Consider the following 27,554-nt stretch of genomic DNA (forward strand, 5'->3'; position numbering starts at 1 on the left):
CGCGTGCGATGCCGTGTAGTGGACTCCGGTGTTAAGTCTACCGGAAATAAGCTGCTGGAGAATCGTTTGTAGAAATCGTTGCAATGTTTAATTACAGATGAGCGTGACTGTTAGCCTCGTTAACTTCTCTAAGAACTTGGAGATAGTGGCGTTTATTATTCAGCGTATCGTGAATCACGAACTACCGTAGATACGTAGGTACCAACATCTCGCCCACTTCAGCTATGGAGCAGTCACTTGCTCCCGTTTGGAGGGTGGGTAATGTAAAACAACTTAAAAATCACTCATGATGTATGTTTTAGGTATTTTATGCCCCTCTACGGAGTGATTGTGGTAGGAGCTCTTGTGAGTCCGTACGGGTAGGTACCACCACCCCGCATATTTCTGCCGTGAAGCAGTAATGCGTTTCGATTTGAAGGGTGGGGCAGCCGTTGTAAGTTTACTGAGACCTGAGACAGTATCGGGCAGGATGGTGATATCTACCTGCGCGGGCTTATGATACGTCCAGCAGCAAAGGTCTTCATTCGATATGTATCTGCAGCAGTAAACAACGAATTGACTGAAGACACTTACGCTTCGTTGCACTTATAGGATTGATGCAAATGTGCATTAATAACTCCGGGTATAAACGTCTTGTTTTCTATTCATTAAAACTGTGCAAATTATTGCAACGACTTGTACCGTTAGCTTCTCTTTACGGCCATTGACGGTAATTTAAACTTTTATTAGCTCGCTCTGGTGGAAAAGCTGTTGGATTGGAACGAGACCCCTCGCCTATGTTATTAACAATGACATATAATCGAGATTTGGTCCTGGTGTTGGAGCATTGTGATCTCCGTAAGTTCGGATAAGCGTTTTAATTATTGCTTGTTAATCCTGTGCAAGTAATTCAGCAAGTCTAATTTTAAGGGAATCGTACAAGAAAGACTCGGTTGCATGATAATGATATGTGCCGGTCGACATTACTTGACCTCAAGGTTCAAGTGACAGATTCCGCTTAAAATCAGTTGGGATGTTAAGAAAAGACAGCCGCCAATCCAGTGACTGACAGCTGTGAGCCCTACCACGAAACTATTGGCCCAACGTCAATCTCAACGAAAACCTATGAATACATAAATAAATTTATCGATCATGAGATCGTTCGGTTGCGGATCATGAAATACATCACTTTTATTGCCGCAATTATTTATGTTATAAATGTATTCGTGGATGTGAATTATAAACTGTTTCAAAATGTATACATACATACGTACATGCATACAGTATATCATTTGTTACGTTACGTAAAGAAGCGGTTTAAAAGCGCCCGACTCGTCCATGAAACAATGTTGCTTGTTGACTGTCTGCGGATCCACGTGTTTACTGATATTTTATACAATTCAAACTACTTTTACGGCATAACGCGGATATTTTATTTTCAAATTATTAATTCCGCAGTTTTGAATACTTTATAGTATTCACAGTCACCTATAGTATTCATCACGGAATTATCTATTCCGTGCCATTTACAGTCACCGACAACTAAGTACTTGGTGTTGTTGAGAAAAAATGTGGTTAAGGTTGAAATTCGATCATCGGACTAACACTAGTATTTTATGCATTATTTTATCACAATTATATGATACTAATGCAAATAATCAGATGTTTAGACTCCATGTAATGGCCATGAGGTTTCTTTGTGTTTTTTTTATCTAGTAAGTCCCGACATCTCAACTAAAAATTGTAAATCAATAATGAAAGGAAATCTGATTGATTAAGACAATTGGAAATGTTAATTCGTTACGATACTGTTCATGTGACTCCATCATACACATCCTACATCCTCATCTTCACTAATCTTATAAGTTTAACACACACAACTTCAGTCAAGTGCACAATAAATGACTCAGTTGCAAGATGTTCTATCTTCTTCCATTGACAATTTAATATGGAATAAACATACCATATTAAATAATCACGAGTATTTTATTAGCTTAACCTGATAAAATAACTTAAGCTAAAAACATTCTCGCGAACACAGCATGGCTCTAATTAAGCGCCTACTGTCGTCCATTAATGCCTTAAAATGAAGTCAGCCAGTCTGCTTGAAATATAAGGTGCATTTCCCATTTGGTTTGCTTTGGTTCGCGGCGGTTTGCGGCGCGGTGATGAGTGCCTGCGTAGGGTTACAACGCTCCTAGCCGTAGTATAACGAACTCGCAGTTTGTTAGGTTTTTGTGATCAAAATCAGACGTCCAATTTCATGGCGGTTGTCTCGGCAGCTCATTAACGGCAGTGAGCCGCCCACCGTAAATAATCGGCGCTATCCGTAAGCTTCCAAACATATGCTAAATTAAAAACATGATAATTTCCGCCAGATTTCTTTGTCTGCGTATAGGAAGTAGGAAAAGTGGGGACCTTGGAAGTTCGTGGAAAGTGGAGAATGTGCCAGTTGTAGTGTGCCAAATGTGGAATAGAAGGAAGACGGGTCGGTCGTTACACCGCGGCTCGCTGGCACACGGTCAAATCTGCCTAGGGCTTAGGAATCAACTAGGAACATTAATTAAGAATTACCTAGGAAAGGGGTTTTATTGATTTTTATTTTTTATCATCTTTCTATTAAATAGGATAATGGCATAAGGTATTTCATTTTTTACGCGACGTAATTGAATTATCTCAATTTCTATGAATTACAATTAATAATAATAAATTGATGGTGATTTAATGAATTGATATTCTTGCCGCGATATAATTATTTTTCATGTGGAGATTTTCATTAATAGTTATTACTGGGGCATTGCGTCTATTTCCTGGACCTACCGACTATAAAGACATTGTAAAACTAGACTTTTGGCTGCCCTACAGAGGCGCGGGGTTCGGCGGGCGCGATGACATGTAGACGTTCACACGTAATGACGTATGAGTGTGTATTTTTGTCGTGTATGGAATACAAAGGACATGGTTCTTTGTCTAAAAACATTTATAAAACATTTAGGGCTTTGTTAAGCGTATTATTCATATCTACTATTCCGGACACGATACGACCCATGATGTATTTTTCTGTAAAAGCCGTTGTCTTGGTTTCATGGGTAGAATAATGACAAGTATCCAAATATACAGGTGAGGTTTGAAACTGCAGCAATATCTACCATTTAAAATCATGGATTATTTTATTTGTGACAAAATTCAAGTCGGAGTTATCAGTACAGGCAAATTTGGATATTTAAGTGTAAAATGTGTTGTCATGCTGCTGGGTCACTGGGCTGTGGCGCTTGCTCACTTGACGGGCCAATTATTTGCTCAGCTGTGTTAATAAGCCCTCAAGGCAAGTGTAAACTATAGGTTTTATTTTTTTTGACGAAATTCAGAACTTTCTTCATTGATCTTAAAGTACTTTAATAAGATTATTATAGAAAGTTTTGAAGAAGTCATGTACTTAATTATATTTCATTTTTTTTTCCAACCTCGTTGTATTAGTTTTATTTATTTATTTAATGCTTAGACAACGATCTCACGGCCCACCTGATGTTAAGTGGTTACCGGGGCCCATAGAAATCTACAACGTAAACGCCGCCACCCACTTTGAGACATGATTTCTAAGGTTTTAACTACGGCTGCTCCGCCCTTCAAACCGAAACGCATTACTGCTTCACGGCAGAAATAGGCAGGGCGGTACCTACTCGAGCGGACTCGCAAGACGTCCTAACACTTAGTGACTAGTGACTTTGGTTTCTATGGTGGATGATGGGTCGTGAGCTCGTCCACCCAACTAAGCAATAAAAAAAATGATTTGTGAAGAATATAAAAAAATAAGGTACGCTGTTAACGGTTCGGCGGATACTTCCTGACTGCTGGGCTAACTAAAAATAGTTCGCTCATAAATTCTTGCGTATCGCAATTTGTTTTCGAGTCTGTTTATGATATCTTTTATTTGCGTACACATATCAAAAGCTTTATTGAAAAATTAACCCATAGACACAGCCTACCGAGTTTCTCGGTCGATCTTCTCAGCGGGTCGCGATTCCGATCCGGTGATAGATTTAGCAAAGCCCTACTCTTGCTAGGGTAGATGTTAGCAAAGCTTTTTAGGCCAAGCCCGTAGCCTACCAATCAAGGTTTACTGATGGTAGGACCTCTTGTGAGTCCGCACGGGTAGGTAGCACCACCCCGCCTATTTCTGCCGTGAAGCAGTAAAACGTTTCGGTTTGAAGGGTGGGGTAGCCGTTGTATCTATACTGAGACCTTAGAACTAATATCTCAAGGTGGCGCATTTACGTTGTAAATGTCTATGGGCTCCAGTAACAACTTAACACCAGGTGGGCTGTGAGCTCGTCTACGCATCTAAGCAATAAAAAAAAAGGTGGAAGTGGAATAGTTTCTCGAAGTTACTTGCAGTTACATGGATGAGAACAAAAGTTGTAAACGTACTGAATTTCACTCGCTTTTTATACCTCGTTTTTATTGCCACTATTATAAGATCAATATTCATAAATATCTATTTATAAGTTCACAATAACTAAATTGTTTCGAAAACAAATTTTATCTCGTACTGTCGAAGGAGCTTCAAAATGCCACTACAAATGTGTAATTAATAACACAATTGACCTACAACACGTAATATTAGAAGTTCAGTATTGAATTAAAATCAGACCGACCAGTGTGAACGAACTCAAAACAGATCGGGTATCAATATCATTGTCAGGACGTGGTCTTTGTGTTAGCGTGAGCATGAGATGTAGCGAGAATGACAGCGACAACTTGATTGCCTTCGAAATTGTGAAAATACATATTTAAATCAGTATTAAAAATTTTTGGGTATTACATTAGACGGGACAAGAACTCGCCTATAAATTCTACATTTACATACATTTTTATGCTTAGGTAGTTGGACTAGCTGACGGCCCAAGTGCTGTGAAGTGACATCTGCTGTGAAGACATGAGTTCTAAGTCTCAGTTTTATAATAAAACGGCTGCACCACCCTTCAAACCGAAACGCATTACTGATTCATACTAGAAATATTTAGGGTGGTGGTACTGACCCGTGCGAACTCACAAGACGCCCGATCATCAGATTGTGCTAGACGTTAGCAATAATAAAAAAAAAATGTGTTTTTATGTACTCGTACTAGTACTAGCTGTCAATAACACCGATGCTTTCTACGCGTGTTCTCTATAAATAAAATTGATTCTATGTTTAAAATAAATATAAATTACAGTCAATTCATTTTTCATTGCGTTTAAAATACGTTTTAAAATATATTCCCAATAAATAAAATACATATTATATTTCGAGGAGTTTTAATACAATACTGGTGGCAGGACCTCTTGTGAGTCCGCGCGGGTGGGTACCACCACCCTGCCGATTTCTGCCGTGAAGCAGTAATGCGTTTCGGTTTGAAGGGTGGGGTAGCCGTTGTAACTATACTTGAGACCTTAGAACTTATATTTCAAGGTGGGTGGCGCATTTACGTTGTGGATGTCTATGGGCTCCAGTAACCACTTAACACCAGGTGGGCTGTGAGCTCGTCCACCCACATAAGCAATAAAAAAAATATATAACTTTAATTCGGTTTCCCATTAAAGGTGTTTAGATTTTTATTAATTAATTGTTGAATAACAGCAATTCTATAGCAGTTCTTTTAATTTATAGCTCTGTGCATTTTATTAAAACCAAATCAATCTTCTCGTAAGCTCACTCAAAATGAAAAACGAATCCTTCTTTAATACAGTTACTACAATATAAGTTACATACGTTTTCAGTTAATTCTGACCTAATTTATCTAGCGACACACAAACGTTACGAATGCGCAGCGAAACCGCCAACTAATTTGACATTTACTAACACTTCCTTTTGAACTAGATTGTTTGGGCCAATTCTTTTGGCATGCACGTAGGTGCTGTTACACACACCTGATGGCATTCTATAACTTTTACTCTGCAGTAGACATGTTTGGTATTAACGGCATCGGAAGGTTCTCCTACCCTGTAACCAGAAAAGTTCTGTCGACACATGAAGAAGCAAACTCTCGTATCGATTTGATTGTTCGAAACCGCTACAATAAACATTTAATAATGCAGTAGTAAGTTCGACCTACATACGTCAACAAGGAGAAAACTGCAATATAGTGATCGAAAGCATCAGACTCAGTTATGTTCATTATTTGTAATTAGTTTCCTTACACGCCAACTATCCACACGAGTCATTGACAAGATGAATACACAGCGTGTAGATTGTAGTAGTTATTCCTATATTAAGTTTAATCTATTGAATGGTATGAAGGTTATAATTTTCATAGCAGTACTTTTGATTTGCTTTACCTTCTGTCAACTGTAGTTGTTTTCTAATGTTTATCAACAAAAGAAAACTGAGGCGTATAATGTTTATGATATCTGCTAATATAATATATGCATATATAATTATAATGACCTGCGGACGTTTAAATGTTTATTTTAGTAAAATGCAAATCATGGAACCAAAAAAGGATTAAGTAGAAGGATAACCAAAAGAAGAAACAAAAAAGTCCTCCCTTCGGCACAATGTAATAGATATACTACTAGAGATATATCTCAAGGAGGGTTGACGTCAGGGTGGCGGCTTGATGATAAGAGAACATGTTGCGCTGACACCATATTATAATGTGGAATAGGGGCAAAACTTGCAAAAGGACGTTAAAAAAATTAGAAGAGTAACGTGATCTTAATTTTTTATTTTTCTTGCTTTCAGTAGTGTAATTTTATGTGCTGTGTTTTTACACTAGGAAAGCTGCTTCGCGGTAACAAGATTTTTTTTCTCTAGGACCTGATTGGCTCTGTAGACCAGATTGACCTGCTATGCTTCGAATGAATCAGATGACAAGCGAATTGTAAGCCTGTTTTTTTATTGCCCTTGTAGGCAGACGAGCATACGATCTACCTGAGGGTGAGTAGTTACTGTCGCCCATGGACCTCAGTAATGCCAGAGGCAGAGCCAAGCCACTGCCTACCGTTAAATGTTTCAATGAGACGAGCATAGTTATTGTTGGGCAATATCGTGGTTATCGACAATCTTCGCAGGCCGAATGTACTACTTTTAAGTACATGTAATGTTTGACGAATTGCGTTTTGTTTTTGGTTCGAATTTCTCATCACTCATACGTCATTATATTTTTATGTTAATTTGATTATTGGCAAATAAACAATTGTTTTGTCGGGTGACTAGTTTTGTTGTCTCTTGTTATTGTTTACATTGTCGGTACTGCCGTTGTTCTTACTCTCTAGCTCGCGAATAATTGAGATTCGAGGAACGCTTTGCTCCAAGTTACGGGATATGTATTGCTAGCATTGTTCAACAAATTTGTATATGCGGTCTTTGTGTATAAAATGTATTATTTTAGGCATGTTGAAGTTATAACCAAAAGCTTATTTTAATTAATTTAAAATGGCAATATTAACATTTTTAACATTAATCATTATTCCAGATAGATGCGAATGATAAAATCTGACAAAAGTAACGTAAAAATATCTACATTTTTTGTAGGATTGAATGATTACGGTGGCCCGGTAGCCTTTCCAGTATCACCAAGACAGATTTGAATCTTAAAAAAACATACATAAATTTTGTCTATCAATAGGATATCATGAATTAAGATTATTTGCGTGTACATAAAATCGAATAAATTAAATTATACATATTAACGGTTAGCCTACCCTTCAATTGAGAACATTTTATTGTGGTTCACGGAATATAAAGTAATTATCGAAAATAGCTGTCATTGAGAATTATGCTCGATGTTATGTTGCGTTATTTTTGCGAATGTGTGTCCCGACGTCCGACCTCGGGACGGACGAACGCCGCTGTTGAAAGACACGTTTGATCAGGCACACGCTATAGCACTGTGTAGTTGTGTTTATTTTTAAAATTTTCAGTGATCTTTTCTCGACATTAATAGCACAACTACAAAACAAATAACTCACAATTGTATAATTTACAAATTTTGTAAATTGCGTAAAATTCTTAAAATCACAGATAAAAGCTATGGAATACCTAAAAATAAAACTTACCTACTATTAGCGTTTATAGAAAAATGCAATCCTGATAAATTCACTTAAAGGCCTGGATCGCGCTCTTTCACGCGATTAAACCACAATAAAATATTTAATTAATTTTGAATCTTAACCTTATTACCATAGATATGGTTTTTCTAATTAAAAAATTATCATATCTGATATCGGCGCGCACCGTTCACTGCGCGAGTGTGGTCCGGACTGCGAGCGCATCCATGTTTGACGTCAGCTCACCAAATATAGCGGGACGAGATGTTCGTGCAACTCGCGAGTTTAAATGTAAGCGAATTGTTGCTCTTAAAGCTGAATTTCGCGTGGATTTACGTTCGTTTTATGATGTTTCGTTTTTGAGCTGCAAAGTGCGGGCAGTTATTTTTGCGCGCGCGTTTGCTTCGCTATCCGTGCGCCTGTCTTAAAACGGCAATATGGCGTATATACACACATTAGCGTTTGTTTACTAGGAAAATATATTGGGATTATCGTAAGGAGGTTAATGTAACATGCGAATTGTAAGTTGAAAAAAATTTTTTTTTTCGATTTATAAAATTTCGGGAACCTCTGTCTGTTCTGGGGTCGAGACTGGCATTGAGTGCAGCACTGGGCAGGTTGGGTGTCGTGCTCTTGCGCCACTGATCGAGGCGTAGAATTTTGTAATAAAAAACTTGGGTGGTTTTAATTCTGCATCTGCCGCCTTGTGGAAGATAGAAATCGCAAGTAAGGTATATTTGGGAGTACATCACTCGTGCTTTAAGCTACAGTTGTTTTTATGATTAGAGCTTGGGAAAGATGTTGCACTTTATTCAGAACTGGTTACCAGAAACATCCCGAACAATATGGGTATGAAGTGATGGGACATCGCAGGCATTTTAATGAGTACCTTAATAAATCTAGAGAACGGAAAACAGAAATTAGAAACAATCCTATATTAAAAGTTCACACACATAAGCTCTATATTTCGCCTTCAAATATAGATCACGTATGTTTTTACACATCAGAACATTTGGACACTTAAATCAAGGTCGAGAGATGAGCTTTTTACGTATTTGGCGTATAACACAAAGACATGCTCGTGCATGACTCGTAGGAAATGCTGATCGAGGTAGGGATAAAAAGAGAGTTCTGAAATGGGAATACGTACTAAACAAATGTTCGCGATTGACTTCCACGGTGAAGGAATAACATCGTGTAATAAAAATCAAACCTGGAAAATTATAATTTGCGTAATTACTGGTGGTAGGATCTCTTGAGAGTCCGCACGGGTAGGCACCACCACCCCGCCTACTCTGCCGTGAAGCAGTAATGCGTTTCGGTTTGAAAGGTGGGGCAGCCGTTGTAACTATATTGAGACCTTAGAACTTATATCTAAAGATGGGTGGAGCATTTACGTTGTAGATGTCTATGAGCACCAGTAACCACTTAACACCAGGTGGGCTGTGAGCTCGTCCACCAATCTAAACAAAAAAAAAAACAAAAAAAAATAGTATTTAGCGACACAATATACTTTGTTTGAATTAAAATCCTTTATTGTCAATATGACGCTGCGAGGTTGTTTATACATTATATTAAACACAGGACAAGGCGCAACTCGAGTGAACATTGCACTTCAGTCGGTATTTTTTAATTCTCCTATTGAGTATACAACCAACCCTTTTGGCCGTAGCCCGTGGACCACGGACATATCAGAGATTTTTTTATATATTATTTCTTAGGTGTGTGGACGAGCTCACGGCCCACCTGTTAAGTGGTTACCGGAGCCCATAGGCATCTACAACGTAAATGCAGCCGTCTACCTTGAGACATGAGTTCTTGGGTCTCAGTTTTTTCAGTACAACGGCTGACCCACCACCCTTCAAACCGAAACGCATTACGTTCATGGCAAAAATAGGTGGTGCCTACCTGTGCGGACTCACAAAACATCCTACCACCAGTAATTACGCAAATTAGAATTTTGCGGGTAAGGTTGGTCAAAGCAGTAGACAACGGCTTGGGCTTGTTGGTGTCCACGCGCGACGGTGATTACCTACTTACCGAACTATCGAAAAAATAATTCTTCTTTCCAATTAGTTAGTCAGCGTATAATGTGTTTAAATATAACATTGTTGACTATCTTTATATACAAAGACTTTTGAAACCTGTTTCGAAGCGAGATCTATCTCTCGCATATGACAACTTCATAATCATTTCCTTTTATGGTTAAATCTTCTGAAACATTAATTACGTTTAATTCTGAATTGTAAACATGGCGTGGACTAAACACATGATTCACGTATATCAGTTCTGCAGACGCGCGCGCCAAATTTACGATCATTATCATGCGGCATCTCTCAGGCGGGAATATTAAAAATTGCGAATGACAAATTAAGGGTATTAAAAAAAAAAACGTGCCGTTGAGTTCACGGTTTATAATTTGGTCTTAACTGTGCCCTGATTACATAATATTTCAGTTGATACGTGTAGCTGTCAACTAGATGATGGCTAATCCAATTGAGATTACAATACGCACTTAATATCAGAAAAAAATAGATACCCACTTATTATTATACTAAAGTAATGGATCCCCAGTAGTCGAAATTCGACTATAATTAATTGAAATTATAAGTTTGAACATTATTATATTCTATTATCTAAGACTATTTTTTATATTTTACTTCCTATAACCACAGATTTCGCCAAGACTACATTATGGACAAATAATATTAAAGACAAGCAACATTAACCTATTCTCAATTTGACCACAGACTTTAAACAATAACAAAAGTTTGACAATAAACGAAGAACACTTAAGCGTGTACGTGTGTCAAATACACGGTAGTGTGTGTCATGTTTTTTTATTGATTTAATGTACTTTTTAAGCATAATTAAAAAAAAAAATTAGCATTCTGCACTTCTCTTCTCTATAAGTGTGGGAAATTTCATACTCCTCTGTCATCGCAATTTTCGTAATAAGGGCTACAAAGTTTTTGCTTCACGTATTAATAATATATAGATTTATGTATATATTATATTGTAATTGTTACTTAATCGTAGTCAAAAAAATATTGTGAAAATGGCTATATTTATGTAAGTCAGCCATTAATCTACCGCTGGCTCACTCAATCGTACTGACCTGTTGAACGACGACCTTCCCGGAAGGTTTCTCCGTGACGTAGCCCTGCATGCCGGCCATCAGCACGGAGGCGCCCAGGAACTTGTTGAGCAGGGCTCGCGCCTCCGTGTCCTCCGTCGTGTCGCCGTCTTCGATCACTGGACAAACATTTCTTTCATATTTATATATATTTATAAAGTCGTCGTGGCCTAGAGGATACCTGTGCATTCGTGTTGAGCGATGCATCGGTGTTCGAATCTCAGGCGGGTACCAATTTTTCTAATGAAATACGTACCCAACAAATGTTCACGATTGACTTCCACTTTTATTGCTTTAGTTGGGTGGGCGAGCTCACAGCCCACCTGGTGTTAAGTGGTTACTGGATAGGTCTCATAAGGTCTCAAGTATAGTTACAACGGCTGCCCCACCCTTCAAACCGAAACGCATTACTGCTTCACTTTTTCACTCACACTTTAGAACTTATATCTCAAGGTGGGTGGCGCATTTACGTTATATATGTCTATGGGCTCCAATAACCACTTAACACCAGGTGGGCTGTGAACTAGTCCACCCATTTAAGCAATAAAAAAAAAAATGTTTTTGTTTAAGTCAAATCCTGTGATGGAACATATTAAGGCGCGTAGGAAATTATGCGCACACGAATCAAATGACTAACCTATATCAGCGTTCTTCATCCTGGTCAGTATATCCTGGACCCCGGTGACCTTGGTCCCACTGTCGAGGAAGGACCTCTCCTGGCGCGTGGTGGTGCGGACCCCGTCCACGGTGCGCTCCGTGGTCGTCACCACAGTCTCTTCCACCGAGCCCAGACTGTGCTCGCTGTCCGTACGCGCAAGACCTGTGCAACAAACATTTATTGACCCCTTGCCTTTAAAAATTCACACTGACAGTTGACGATGAAAAGGTTTCTTTGTAATCCAAGAGTTTTATTGATGTGCAGGTACTGTATAGAAGACTTAAATGGTAGGATACTATCAACAGTCAATCTGCCGAGTTAAATATAGGTCCTTTTTCTGGTCCCTGGCTACTGCACCGAAACTACTTGCCTATCGTTCATTCATACCGGTTTCACTACTCTAATCCCCATTTCTGATTATACCGAGGGAATCGAAGTAATCACGTCATATCGCAGCTTTAAACAACAATAGTTGTTGACAAATAAATAATTCGGTAGCAGCAATTTACTGGTGACTAATGTTTACGTAATGTATTTATCTTAATGTATATATGTATGTGTATTCATAAACGTACCTATGTATATTTAAGTTGACTTCATGGTTTTATTTGTTTAATTATACCATTCTGAATGTCGGCCATTGTTTAAAAAAGTTTAATGTTGTTCATTTCAGAATATACATTATCATCTAGATTAATTTCTCTTTATTACAGCTGTTATTTCATTTAAGTTGTCCATTATAATTTTTGAAATTTTATTAGGTATAGTTTTATTGGACAATTTTTGGTTTATAAATATTTCTAATAACAATGGTAATGGTGGAACAGTCTTTAGTGTTGGTTCAGCTGTTTTGTTAAGAAAAATGATCGTTTTTTTGACATTTTCGTAGAGTTACTCACCGACATGCGAGGTGGAGTCACTAGAGACGTTGTCTTTCATTGTGGCCGTTCTGAGGATGAGCCCAGCTTTTGGGTAAGCGCTGCGGTCGGTCTTCGAGCTCTCACCTACGATAGAAACGCGATAAATTTAACGTAAATGGATTTTTTGGCCTAGTACAATCTCTCTGAATTATATCTATATACCACATCGTGTATTTCGTCCCCCATTGAGTAGATTTTTTTTTATTGCTTAGATGGGTGAACGAGCTCACAGCCCACCTGGTGTTAAGTGGTTACTGGAGTCCATAGACATCTAAAACGTAAATGCGCCACCCACCTTGAGATATAAGTTCTAAGGTCTCAAGTATAGTAACAACGGTTGCTCCACCCTTGAAACCGAAACGCATTACTGCTTCACGGCAAAAATAGGTGGGGTGGTGGTACCTACCCGCGCGGACTCACCAGTACCACCAGTCCACCAGTTAAGAAAAATAGGTGGAGTAATGACAAAGAGGTAGAAATACTGCCTTTCAAAAGGAAATGGGTTATTTTGATGCGAAAAAATGGACAAAAATAATAGTTAATAATGACCAAGCACGTGTTAGTCACGGCAGGTACTCCAGCTAGGTAACGTTCTCATGGGATTCAAATTAAAGTCAAATTCGTCTTAAGGACTGATGAAAGGGTCTACGAAGATGACATATAAGCTCTCTGTATCAAGTGATGTAATGAGATGCGTGTACGGAACCTAAATTTAGACTTCCATTTGCCTTTTACGATCTATCCAAATGTGATGATCAGTAGCTTAGGCGAGGGACGGTGGCGGAATCGTTCAGTGGGTCCTCCACATACTACGAAAACGATGATAATCTTTAGTATATCTAAACAGCTATAACTAAGAGTGTGACCTCATGTGTCATGATGGTGGTCCCATTTTAAAGACTCCGATAACCACATAGCATGATGTGAGCCGCGCATTTGTTCTGAAACTCTGAAGCTATAAAATAATAGAGCAATACGTATGAATTGACTTATAAATTCAATTTTTCAAAGTGAGTTAATGGTGACTGAATAATGAATTGTGAATTGATAATACGGTACACAGATTTCGTCACTTTGACCTACTCTGACTCGGCTCAGGTAGATCCGGAGCAACAAGTGCAACTTCACAATCTTGTAACCTTCGTTTTGTTTGCTAACGTTTTTTATTTAGTTCTGTAGATGTGCACACAAGCGCACGGCTCACCTAATTTTAAGTGCGTGTTTGTACTCATAGAGACCACAGAACGATAACCGCCGCCCACCTTGAGGTGTGAGGTCAAGCTCAAATGTGTTATTTAAAAATTAATATCCATATTGTCTTTCGAATCAAACCGTTTGTCTGTATTGCGTATAAATAAGGTAATACATACACAATATATTCAATTATCAATTTGAAATATAATTTACTCACTATTTATTAATTTAACTATATCAATGTACTCTCGGAACATGGTGGACGGTCACCGTTCACCACGAAATGTCGCGACAGACTGCGTGTTTTAACTACGTACAAAATAATGAAAGTTACGTTATATAAGACGATTACCGTTCATATTTCGTGGTGAGCAGAGTTCTCTTGAAGGATTCTAATGGAGTGTACAGAGACGTTTGTGATTTGATTTTAAATACTTTCATTTGGCTATATTTTTCTTGGACATTAATTTTCAACCCTCAGAGGATACCTGACAGATTGATCTTGCCGATATTTAGGTTTTCTTTCATTACTTTAATAAAAGAAGCTGTATGGAGAATTGTTTAGATTTTGCAAGTAATAAACGGACTTCCAATAAACGCATAGAGTCCTTACACTTATGGGAACATATTATTTGTTCCACTTCATCAACAACCAGAAAATAAATGAAATTTAAATTGAGTTTAAATTCTGCCTGTGTTGTATTAGATTAGTGTCCCATCTCATTTGTAGGTCTCATGAAAGTTTAAAGAATGGAAAAAACTTCATACAATGACAAAATCCGATCATAGTATATAGCACTTACTTGCACTCTTAATATATTTCTCAGTAAGAGACTTCACAGAGCTCTGTCTGACGGTCTTCTTATCATCTCTCCTTTCCACTCTATCTTTCCTATCATCTCTCGCATCCTTCCCTGTATTGTCATGTCTGTACATCTTCTCTATTTTTATACTTTTCTTTACATTATCTGTATTCAGTTCTTCTTCTCTATCGTTTGTCCGCTCTTCGATTTCTCTTCTACACTCGTACGTGGAGGTGTCTCTCGTGATGTCTAGACTAGTGTCTGAGACTCGTCTGTCGTTCTGGGTGAACTGATCTAGGACTGCGCGCTGTTCCTTCTGTGGGGTTCATTAAAATGTTACCGATGCTCATTCTACCAATCTAATCAATAAAAACCTAACGACTTGCTCATTAGGATACTGTACACGCTTGATCATGTTAAAGCATATATTAATATAGTCCGCTATACTGCTTTCATAATTATATGTGTCAAAGCTATCAGCTATGAAATCTTAAGCGCGGTGTAAGTTTTTTTTATTGCTTAGATGGGTGGACGAGCTCATAGCCCATCTAGTGTTAAGTAGTTACTGGAGCCCATAGACATCTACAACGTAAATGCACTACCCACCTTGAGATATAAGCTCTAAAATCTCAGTATAGTTACAACGGCTGCCCCACCCTTCAAACCGAAACGCATTACTGCTTCACGGCAAAAATAGGCAGAGTACCTACCCGCGCGAACTCACAAGAGGTCCAGTAAGACCACCACCTCCTGCTGACGTTGCGTTCTGTGTCTTTCAGTCTGGTTTGAAGATGTATGTAAATGAAAAAGAAAACACAGTAACCATTCCTAGAATACACCGCGTTAAGTAATAAGAGCGACAGTTAGAAGGAACAAGTGTGGTATGAGCTTAGAGCTGAAATTTTGACAATACTCACCCCGTGTGCTTCGTGAATAGAAGTACCGGTGTCTCCACCAAACTTCCTGGTCGTGGTGATGGCCGCCAGGCCATGTATCCTGGATGGAGGAGCTCCTTCTCCCTGTAGAAGTTTCTCTAGCTCCTCGGGCTCAGTGGAATAGGCTGTGACGGATACGGTGCCTTCGGGCTCTCCGCCGTTGCGGGAGTGAAACTCTTGTCGTATCACAGTGCCTTTTACTAAGAGAAAATAAAATTATATCGTAATTAATAAACAGATGTATTTGCATTAATAGGTACAGATTTAAATCAATTACTATGCTATTTAAGAACACACATTAATCAGTTACTAGATGCGATCAACACCCGCCCAGTGCCTGCTACTTAACATAACACCAGCGTAGGGTATCTAGGTATCTAGTTATGAGTCTAATAAATTATTTTTTCAGTCCTAAATTTACCCACGGATAACATTGATGTAGTTTATTTAAGATTGATTTGCGCCATTTTTTTCTTCGCGAATTCGATTCCTTGTATAAATTGTTAAGCTGTTCCGAGTGATATTTCAATATAATTATAACAATATGCATGTATGCGAACCTTGATATGAGTTCGTCACGGAACATACACTGCTCTCATATAACGATCAACTGAACAACTAAAGCAATGACTAACCGCAGCACTCGCTTCGTGGTGACTAAGTTTCTTAACAAACTTGTTTTCAATTTAATTGTGTCGTAAAAATAATTTTCAGATAGATAATGTTAATTGAATTCATGTTCACTTTAAAAACATTTATTTTAATGGATGGATAACATACTTATTGAACGTTGAAGGAAGCGTTACCGCCTGTTCTAGAAATATCTCAAGAAAGATTGGTGCAAGAAACTGGCCCACTGATCAGTTTCTTTTAAATTTAAATAATTTATCTTGGAGTTTATGCTGGTAGACAAGAAGTCCTGAATGTAGTAATGTTCGTTCGAAACTATTCGGTAGGTGCCAAAGGAATTTCCAACGGATCTTTCATTCTCCTCTAACGCTACGAAATTGTTAGAGAAACTTATCGGTAAGACAGATGTAGAAGAAGGTAGATGTTGCCGTCGAGCAAACAAATTTAACACGCTCCTATTTATTACTAGCTACTCAACCAATCATTATGAAAATTGGCATAAAAAATAGTTTTTAGACAATCATGAATGACACGTTACATAGTGTCTGGAGTACAGAAAAAAGAAACAGTACCGATGATGTACCGGAAGCAAATCTAACATTAAACAATCGCAAGGATGACCAGAAGCACGACTGTCCCGCGCTCAGCTGGGTATAGCAGGGTCGCGTGTCACCATTTATAAATGCATTTGTATGTGTATAGCAGGACATAAAACACAATATATAGGAGAACTTAAAAAATGCGTGTTTTGCGGCTCAATTGATTGACAAAATCTATATCAAATCGAACGAAGCCGGGGGCTCCAACTAGAAGGAGAAAAAATTAAAACACACCTTGGTAATTACTGCTTCCTTTTTTCAAAGCTTTTATCCCGAAGAGTGGTTTTCCATCTGCATCTAGTGGTCCGGGCCCATAGCTCGACGTGATCACATCCAAAGGCTTAGATATGACTTTAGAGGGACTGGGAGCCCGGTATTTCGGTTTTTCCGGCTCAATTTTTTTCGAACTGAAACTCCGCGTTTCTGACGTCACCTTCTTTAAATTCCTGTTGGTCACCCACGAGGGCTTCTCCTCCTGTATTGGTTTAGGTGAAATCTTCTTTTCGACTTCATAAACTGTTTTTATTATCTTTTCTTTTTTAGTATCTGGCTTCTGTCGTTTGAGGTCCGGGCTTGGTGACCGTTTCTCAAAGCTTCCTGTGCGTTGTGGACTTTGTTTTTTCCCTGGAGACGGTGACCGTTTACCGTTGAAATTTGTTGTTTCGATCACGTCTCTAGAAGACGTTTGTTGGATAATCGTCTTGGATGTTGCGAAATGTTCTGTAACATGCTCCTCGATGCGTGACTGCTGGTGTTCTTCTGTCTGCTGCTTAATCTCTGGTAGTTTCTCGTTCAGTCCCACTTTCTTCATGTACGCTGAAGCGTATTCATTGAATCGGTTCGACTTCGTTTTGGGAGTCACCTTGGTGGGTGACTGAGGTCTGACTTTCTTCTCGGGACTTTGGCGAGAAGTTTTTGGTGTGGTCTTGCCTTTCTCAGGACTGTGTGGCCTTTGATCACGTGGTTGCTTTTCGACGGGTTCTTTAGAATGTCCATTCAAAGTTGATGGTTCTTTGTGACCCGTTTTCGAAGTGGGAGCTCTTCTCTCGGGAGACGCAGTCTTCTGTGGCGTAGATTTCCTTGAACGGTCTGGAGACTTGTGTGGCACAGATTTATTTGATACTGTTAGAGTAGTTCTTGTAGTTTTCGTGAAATTTCCTTCTGATTTCTTCGCTTCTCTTATTTGAGCACGAATTCGGCGTCTCTGTTCGTAGCCCACAACTTTTTCCAGCTTCAAAGAGAGAAAAAAGAGAAGTTTAACGAGAGTTAGCATATATTATATGGATTGCCTCTTGTGTTCTCACACGGAAATACTACCAGCTACATACACCTGAACGTCAGTGCCACATTGCTTGGTGGAGTTCGGAATACAACACACAGAAAATGTAGGAATTGGCAATACACGTTTAGACATTACAATACAACGTAAATGCTGCCATATTTCTTTTGAGATTAAAACCTGACTTGAATTTTATTGTAAAACGGCTGTCCTGCTCTTTCAGACTTAACGCAAAATAGCATTGCAGCAGTAATTCGTCGACAACTTGTCGGATACTTATTTCAATAGAAAAATTGTTTTTGGACATATAAGCTTACAGCTCACCTTTAGTGAGTGATCACGCTCATAGATGTCAGCAATACCACGGGCATAGCCAAGGAGGAGTATTGTATATTTGCTAGATTTCAAATTTTAAAGTTTACAACATTTTAAATACTCAGGTTGTGATGTCTACGAGCTCCGGTAACCATTTATCACCAAGTGGACTGTTAGAGCGGGGATCAAGTACAACAAAACCTACCATTTGTTCTAAGAGCTCGACATCAAAGATATCTTCTATGCAAGGATGTTCCACGCTGCGTCTCCTCTCACTGCTCGTTGCAGCACGTTCAACGCTCGTTCTACGAAGCTCCACGCCAAACTTTCCACTGCCACGACGACTGCTCACTTCCGTATCATGGATTATAGTCTCCTCCTTAATCTGACTTGTCTTCGTTGGTCTTAAATAGCCTGGAACGTTATCAGGCTTGTCATTTTCAGGCCGCTGCTTCGGAGATTCCCCTCTTGGTGCAGCAGATTTTGTAATTTTCGTTGTGACCGTTTCAACAGTATGTCTGATCGGTGATTTAGATCTCGGGACTGGTGATTCTGTGGATAAGCGACTTGGACTTTCGCGTATATCTTCTTGAGGTTTGATTGATTCGATTGAACGCTCGGTTTTAATTACTGTGGTGTTCATCTCAACTTCGTCCTCGGTTACATTAGGATGGTCGTTTTTATGTCTAAGGGTCTCCGGTTTAGGAGTCTTTTGATTAACACCAATGTCGGTCAGCTTAGTTTTTATTTTGATATCTTTTGCTTTTTGTGTAGTAGATGCAATATTCTCGAATAATGCTTTAGCTTTTTTGACGGCTTCGCTGCTCCTTAATGTTGTAATCTTAATCGGAGTTTTATCAGCCGCTTTTTGGGTTGGTGTTTTGAAATCTTTAACTTTCGGGTGTAATTTAACTGTTTCTTTTGAACGATCTGGTGTTACGTGACGTATTTCTTCAGGGTGTTTCGTTGGTTTTTCATATTCTTCGGTAGCCCTTTCTATTTCCTCGATCACTTCTTGAGTATCCTCATCAAAGTCATCCACGATCTTTTTCATTATCTTTTCGTGTTTCTCTTTAATTTTTTTTTCTTTTTCCTCGACAACATGACTTTCGGTGAGAAACTGTTCAGCCGTTTTAACGAATTTATTCACTTTATCAGACACGCTTAATAAACAATCGTCACTCTTTAATGAATCATCAATGTTACTCATATCTGGACGTTCTAATTTTTGTGCCGGCTTCATTTTTGGTACGTTCACGTTTTCAGCTGTTTCAACAAATAGGTGAGCCTTGTCATTAACACTTAATTTTGTGTAATCATCTTGATATGTTGTATCTTTATCGTATTCGTCAACGATTCGACGTATTGGGCTCTTACTATCTCTAGTGTCTGTGGGGCCTTTAGCGAACTTGTTTACTTTTTCAGTCACTGATAACAGACATTCATCTGATTGTTCGTCAAGGCATTCTCGCCTTTCTGTTTTTAAGAATGATATATTAGTATCTTTAAGTTTCGTAACAGATTTAGATACACCCTCGTGAATATTAAGTTCCTCTCTGTCTTCCAGTGTATTTTTCTTGACAAATAGTTCGTCATCTTCGCAAATTTCTACAATGTCATCTACTAAGGATTCCGTTTCATGGATAGTATGATGTGTGTGTCTGCGGAAGTCATCGTCGGGCTCGCTTACTTCATCTGGGAATCTTGGTGTGCTGTCTTCTTGATTGAAGTTGATTGGCGTTGGACAAATCCGATCTGGTGAATTTTCCCTTGAAGATTTCGATTGCCCTACATCAATGATTACATCACTGTCATCTGTAGATGTATTCAATGCTGTGGCTGATTTAGGTTTCGTTGAGAATTTAGCTGGCGTTTCTTTGGTAGGTTTTTGATGTCTATGAGATTTAGTGGACACATCGCTAACTTGAATCTCAGGCTTCGATTTGACTCTCTGTGGTGTTGTTTTCTTTGATTTTAAAGTGATGTCACTTGTAGTTCTGCTCACTTTACTGTCAGATTCTTTTTTTGATATTTCTTGGTCTTTTTTATCTTTCAATGTTAGAATTTTTCGTTGTTCAGTCTCAGTTTTATTAGTTGGGGTCATAAACTTATTGGCAGTGGCTTTTACAGAAGTTTTCGTAATAACTTGTTTACTTGTTGTGATTGACTTCTTTGCGTCAGATACAAGGGCCTTTTCTAATTTGGTGGTAGTAATAGTAACGGGAGTGGGCTTACGGGTTAACGTTGATGGAGTCATCTCTTTTGGCTTAGCATAACCGACTTTAGGTACTTGTGGGGATCGAGGTCTTTCAGAAATTGGTTTCTTAGGTGAAATGCTTCTAGATTTTGTGGGAGAGTCTGGAGTTTTTTCTGCTTTAGAAGGACCTGGTATGTTGCTTTTCTTCGTCGGTGATACATTACGTGATGATGGCTTACAGGGTATCTTTTGTTCTTTAGCTTTATCTGTTTTCACGTTAGAGTCAAAAACTTCTGTCTCATCAATAATTTCGTAACCATCAATTGATTTCACAGTTTCTTTCACTTGAATAATATCCAAGTCGTGTAGGCTAGTCATTTTCGAGGGACTCTTCTCACGGATTGGAGACACCGATTTTCTCTCGGGTGAAAGTTTCCTTAATGACTTTTGCACCTTATTAAGTACCTCTTGTTCTCTTTCCGACATTATAAAATCGGCACTAAATTCTTTAGTAGATGTAATCTTCTTAACTGGTGAAGGAGTTCGTAGTTGTCTAGGTTCCTCAGATTTTGTATGTTCTTCATTTGGTACTTGTCGTAATGGCGATGTTGATGGCCTAGGCGAACGATGCTTCTCTGTACCTGTAGTTATGTCAGTTTTATAGCCTTCCGTTTCATGCTTAGTTATAATAGATGCAGTAGATTTCATGTAATTTGGAATCTCGGATTTATATGATTTTTTAGGATGGCTGTCAGTATGTTTTTTTATTGGAATCTGTTCTCTAGTCTGTTCATGTGCGTAGTCAATGTCTTCAGGATGATCTGGCTTAGAGGATGACGTCTCTTTACAATTCTCAGGCTTTTTGTGCAATTCGCGTTTTGGAGTGTGACGATCTGGCGAAACATGACGATTGGGTGATTCTTTCCTAGTAGTTTTATCAATAGTTGTGTTTTTTGTGTCCTCTGTAAGATGGATAATCTCATGTTTTGAAGTGACTGATGTAGTGGACTTCAAATATCCGGGAATTCTTTCAGGTGACGGAGTCGTCGGACGTTTGTTAATAGGTTTCGGCTCTGAAGATGTTGGTTCATGATGCGGAGTTTTATTCTCTTGAGCTTTTTCGTAAACAGGAAACTTTGGAGAATCATCATTATCATTCATATGTTTATATTGTGGAGTTTTCCGCACAGGAGACGAAGATTTTTGTCGGTTATCCACAATTTTAGACTGTGTTGTGTTTCTTGTGTTCGTAATCGATAATTCTGAAGAGCTCGTATAATTTGTAGTTTCTGAAGGATATTGGGCAGCAGGAGGTGTTAATGGGTATTTATTAACGGGCTCTCTTTCAGGACTTGCGCCATAACGTTTTGGTGTGGCTCTGTCATCATCCGGGTGTTCGTAAGGTGATTTGCAAGGCGGTACAACAGAAGATTGCATTGTTTTAGCAAAGACGGTTGATTCTTTTCGATTATCACATGTAATATTGTCCGATGTGGATGCTGGTGTTTTGGCTGTTTTCCTGGTAGGTGAAGTATCTTTTGGATATCTTGAGTCAGGTTTAGTATCTGGGACCTCTTTTGCGGGGGAAGGTCGTCTTCTGGGTATTTCATCATCTTTACTGATATCTTTTTGCTGCTTTTTTTGGGGAGATGTCAATCTATCAGACTTAGGAACAGGTTCACCTGCATCTCTTGTGGGTGATGAAGAAGGTTTAGAAGTCTTATGTTTTGTTTCAGAAGTCTTCGTTACCCGTATTGTATCATTTTCATCAGTTGTAAAGGTAGATGTCACAGTTTTAGTTGTGATGTTGTTTTTCGGTGAGTCTCGTCGCTCTTGCTCTGGCCTTATTGTAATTTCACGTCGAGGAGAAATATTTCTTGGTTCCTTACTATCAACAGTAGGCGGAAATCTACGAGTAGGCGATTTGGATTTAGTATGATAATCAAGTTCCTCAAATGTAGTATCTCCTGTTAGTGACAGTTCTTGTTTTACAGATGTAGCTGTTGTTGTTTTCATGTAATTTGGGACGTTGGAGCTCTGTTCTGTCTGTCTGTCTGGACGTTCGTTAACGGTACCTTTGGTTGGTGAAGTTGGCTTACGTACCGGACTTACAGAATGCGATTTAGATGGAGAAACGCTCCTGGAATTTTCTTTAGAAATTTTACGAGTGGGAGATTGCGTAGTTTTTCTAACAGACGTAATATTTACAGTATTGCTTTCATATTCTCTTATATCATCAGTAGATTTCTCGTACTTTGTTGTGGTACTCTTCATGTATCCTGGTATTTGTTCTGGTGATGTTTCTTTCTGAGGTTTTGGAGTTGAAGATTTTGATAACGGGCTTCTATGTGGCTCGTCTTGTTTGCAACCAGTATCCGGCTTAGATTTAGATGGAGATTTTTCTCGTGGTGATTGAAGTTGACGTGTAGGAGACACGGAAGGACTGCGTGATGGATACTTTGTGGTGGAATACTTTGAGGGAATTGTTTCGATTTCACGTTTAGGACTAACAGTTTGCCGCGTAGGTGAAACATCCTTGGGAATCTTGCTCTCAATTTTAGATGGAGAACGTTCTCTGGTGCTATGTTTTTGTTTTTCTATAGGTTCATATGGTTTGGGAAGTTTAAAATGTTCACTATCATCGGGTTTATTTGGTAAACCCGTTTGTTTTTCTGGACTTTTCCTAACGTCTTTTGTTTTGGACTGTAGTGTAATCTTTTCTTCATAAACATGGCTTTCGTTTCCGTGTTTTTCATAAATATTTTGAGTTAGATCTTGAAGTTTGGTCGGAGAGCCATCTCTTGGGGTTTTAGACGTCTTATCAGGAAAGTGAGCGGATAGAACAGATGTCTTTACGATGTCATCTTTTTCGTGTGATATGAAGTCAACGATGTCAGTTGTAGATTTCTTTGTAACGACAAAAGTGTTAAAAGAAGTTTCTTCACTTGGCTCTGGACTACGGCAAGGTGAGACGCTAAGTGAACTATTACTGTCTGTCTTTTTTAATACAGTATCATTTGTTTTAGTTTCTTCATTTTCAATCATGCCCAGTATCTTACGACATCGGTCTTCATATGTCTCACGCCTTTCAAGAGGAGGTTTTGCTTTTGGTATATTCGGTTCGTCTACAGGCTTATCTTTTTTAACCGTCTTGTGGTCAGGAATTTCATCGGTAGGAGTCACTCGAAAACTGGACGGTGGCTTTTCAACTGGCGAAGGCTGTGGCTCAGTGGGTTTTTTGAGAGAACTTTTCCTTGGGAGACTGTCTTTTGATGGCGATATTCTTTTTTCAGGTGACGGTGAACGACAGGGTATTTTAGAGGGAGATGTATGATCAATATCGAGTATATCGGGCCTTCTTTGAGTTGTTACAAATTCTTCAGTCGTTATAGTTCGTGAATAATTTTGATCATCCAAATCAGTTATGTTAGTCTCTTCTTGACGAGGAGAACTGAAATAGACGAAACCACTAACTGAAGTAGTTGGAGAACTCTGACCAGTAGACGGTTCGTACTCTGATTTTGGTTTTCTAGTTGGACTAGATGATGGTGTCAATAGTTTCCTGGAATGATCTTTCGTGGTCTTTATATTAACTTCCGCTGTGGATCTCTCATTTGTGATAAATTCAGTTGTCTTGAGTTTTGTGTCTTTAATAGGCGTAGGCTTTGTCGGTGAAATACTATCTCTTGTAGATTTTTTCTCAGAAGAAATCGAATGGTTTTCGGGATTTTTAGTATTTTTACCATGTTCCACAAGCGAATCGTACTTAGTTTCTGATATATCATTGGTTGTTATAGTTTCTTTTGTTTGATAATCAGTTATTTCTTCTGTTAGACGTTTTTTATTGTATGTTCCAAATTTAGAGGGAGATGGTTCTCGTCCAGTTTTCGGTTCTTCATGTTTAGGAATACGAGGTGAATCTAATGATTTTTTGGTGTCTCCTTTATCTAACTTGGTAGGAGATGATTCACGACTAGGATGTGATAAATCCTTTTCTGTGGGAGTATAATTATCATCTCGTGCTTTTTTCTTTTCATATGTTCCATATTTAGCAGGAGAAGACCCGCGACCAGTCATTGGAGATGCTTCTCGGTCTGGAACCTCTCGATCATCTGTAGGATGCTTACTGCGAATTGGGGGTTTAGCAGGAGAAGGTTCTCTATTGTTTGAACTTATAGGATAATCCTGGTCTTCTGAAGTATTTTGTTTGGTTACATGCTTATTCATTGTTTTGTCGATGGTAGTTACATCAACGCTGTCACGATGGTAGTTGTCACTCGTATGTGTAGTTGGTTTCCCTTCACGAGGTTCTGAATCGGGAATATTCTTAGCAGGCGAAGATCTAGTCGGAGATTTCCTGGAAGGTTCTGAGTAGTCGTGGGATATCTTACTCACGTCTGTCTTATCTGTTAAAGTATATGTTTTCGTTTCTTCGTCAACAAACTTGTAGTGGTCTTCTGAAACTTTGTTGATTTTAGATTCTCTAGTAGTAGCGAAATACTTAGTAGAATCTGTATTTGGGCAAGTTCTTTCAGGGCTTGTAGTGGTATATGGGAAATCTTTAGTAGGTTGTTGGCTTGAAGCGGTGGGCTTCATGTAGCCTGGCTTTCTATCTGGACTGACATTTTTCTTAGGTGTCGTTCTATCAGTAGGTTTCTCACGTGGTTGATTGAAAGATGGCTTTCGGTCAGGACTTAAGCTTGGCCTTTTCGAAATATTGTCCGCATGTTTTGGAGAGTCAGTTTTGGGAGTGTTGGGACGGTCGCCCGTGGGTTTCTTTTCCGGACTTTGGCTGGATCTAGATACTTTCTCAGGACTACGTCGTTCAGGAAATGTTGCTCGAGGATAGTTTAATTGATCAGGTTTGGTCTGAGAAGGTTGAAAATCTGGTGTTCTGTCAGGATTTTGACTTGTTTTAGTCGGAGAACGAGGTTCAGTTGGTCGTTCATATGAAGGAGATGATGGCTGAAAGTCTGATGGTTCATGCCCGGTTTTATTTGTTGGGCTGATACTAGGTCTTTTTTCGGGGCTAACACTTGTTCTCTGACGGTCATTGGGTCTATCAGGACTAGAAACAGGTCGGGTTGGAGACCGACCAGTCGGTGGTCTACCATCGTGGCTGGTATACTTATTAGTTTTCACTTCCGTAATGCTGTGAGTGCTGGAGTATTTGTCTGATACCGTACGAGTTGGAGAGTTCCGGTCAACTTTACTTGGGCTCGCACTACGACTTGGTGGTTTTTCACTCTTGATTGGACTATTGCCACGGCTTTGCGGCTTATCGCCTTTAATTGGACTACCACCTCGGCTTTGCGGTTTCCTATGAGTCTTGTCTGGACTAACACTACTCCTCAGTGAAGAAGAGCTTGATTTAAATGTCCTGCTGCCCGGAGATGAAGCCCTGGTCGAAGGTCTAGTAGTAGACGGAGTGTCAGATCGTAAAGTACTGGCCCAAGCTTGATGAGAAGGACTCCAATCAGTGCTTATTTTTCTCTGAGTATAATCACTCTGGTAAGTCGTTTGATAATTTTCATTCGTAATTTTTTTTTCTATTATTTCTTTTTTTCTATCCCTTATCTCATGGACTCTCTCGTCTCTTGTATACTTTGTATCCTTTTGATCTGTGTCATGCGCATTTTTATGATCACGCGTCACAATCACCTCCTTTGTGTTACTGTGATGATTATTATCGTGATGTTGTTTGACATGCCTGTCATCGTCAACGGTCGAATAATCAATTACTTTACTGTTTACTTTTGTGACACGGCGAGTAGTTTGAGAAACGTCGTCATCAAAGGTTGATTTGTCAACAGTTGTCTTATTATTATCATAGTCGATATACTGGTCGAATTCTTCGGTTTTTGAACGATCTATAGTATTTCTGTCAACTTTCTCGTTACGTTGAATTTGGGAATAGTCATTTTCAACTTTAGAATCAATAATCGTCTTGTTCACTTTAGTCTCGTAACGAGAAGTTCGAGAATAATTGTCATCGGTGTTTCTGTCAATTTTACTGCTAACATTCGTTTCCCGATTTCTAATGCTTTGGGTCTCCGAATAGTCGTCATTGTCGACGTATGTAGATATTTGTTTCTTGAAATCGTAATCGTCGGCGTGTCTCTGGGAGTCGACTATATCACGAGCGCTGTCAGGGTGGCGAGTAACCTTAGGCGAAAAAGATTCGTTCGATCTGTGAACAGTGCTTGACTTAGTCTCCGCTCTGGTCTGAGAGCGGTGCTCGGAGCGAGTACTCTGCACTGGAGCTCTAAATTCTCGGCGAGTGCTCGTGAGCCTTGTCCCGTCTGGAAGACATCTGGTTTCCACGATCACGCGAGTGTTATCATCAGGATATTCCACCTTCCTGGACACTAACTCTCCTTTTTCGTCATCAACTCTTTTCATACTTTCATACTCTTGTCTGGTTAATTCATTGCGATTAGTAGCTCGTTGGTTATATTGGTCCTCAGTTGAGTATGGTACCGTTTCTTGTGTTGAAGATACCTGTTGGAACTTGGAGGTGGAGCTTGAGCTCGTAGTAGAAGAGCTTATTTGAGTTCCGTCGTCAGTTTTGCGGACGACTTGCTCGTGTGCGGCTGTGTTGGAGGAGCTCTCGTTCCGTTTCAGACTGGAGTTCTCGTCTTGGTATTCAGTGACGGCTTGCCGGTGTCGATCAACGGCTACGAACTGGCCCTTCCCGCCTTCCACGTCGTACCGGCCTTCGATGTTCGCGTTAACGGACTTGACGTGGGTATGACCGTCGTCGGTGATTCGATCATCAGATTCCACGTTCCATCCCGCGTTAGATAGCTCCTTCAGGTCTGAAAGTTCGATAGACATAATTAAATACAAAAGTTTTATATAGATTTCAGCCAATCCTA

At 39.2% G+C, this 27,554-nt stretch overlaps 1 protein-coding gene across 8 annotated transcripts in view; it reads right to left on the reverse strand.

Moving 5' to 3' along the window:
• LOC101745176 (titin) overlaps window positions 1-27,554 on the reverse strand; it is a 63,551-nt gene that overhangs the window by 14,176 nt on the left and 21,821 nt on the right. For all 8 annotated transcript variants that reach the window (XM_062669914.1, XM_038012474.2, XM_038012477.2 and 5 more), the window contains 7 exons: window positions 18,685-27,494; window positions 17,120-18,116; window positions 15,639-15,856; window positions 14,722-15,037; window positions 12,704-12,808; window positions 11,784-11,966; window positions 11,129-11,265 (listed from right to left, as the gene is read on the reverse strand). In XM_062669914.1, coding sequence (XP_062525898.1) covers window positions 11,129-11,265; window positions 11,784-11,966; window positions 12,704-12,808; window positions 14,722-15,037; window positions 15,639-15,856; window positions 17,120-18,116; window positions 18,685-27,494 — 10,766 coding nt within the window. The remainder of the gene's footprint in view (window positions 1-11,128; window positions 11,266-11,783; window positions 11,967-12,703; window positions 12,809-14,721; window positions 15,038-15,638; window positions 15,857-17,119; window positions 18,117-18,684; window positions 27,495-27,554) is intronic.

The sequence above is a fragment of the Bombyx mori genome, chromosome 8, assembly GCF_030269925.1.
Source record: "Bombyx mori chromosome 8, ASM3026992v2".
Lineage (NCBI taxonomy): Eukaryota > Metazoa > Arthropoda > Insecta > Lepidoptera > Bombycidae > Bombyx > Bombyx mori.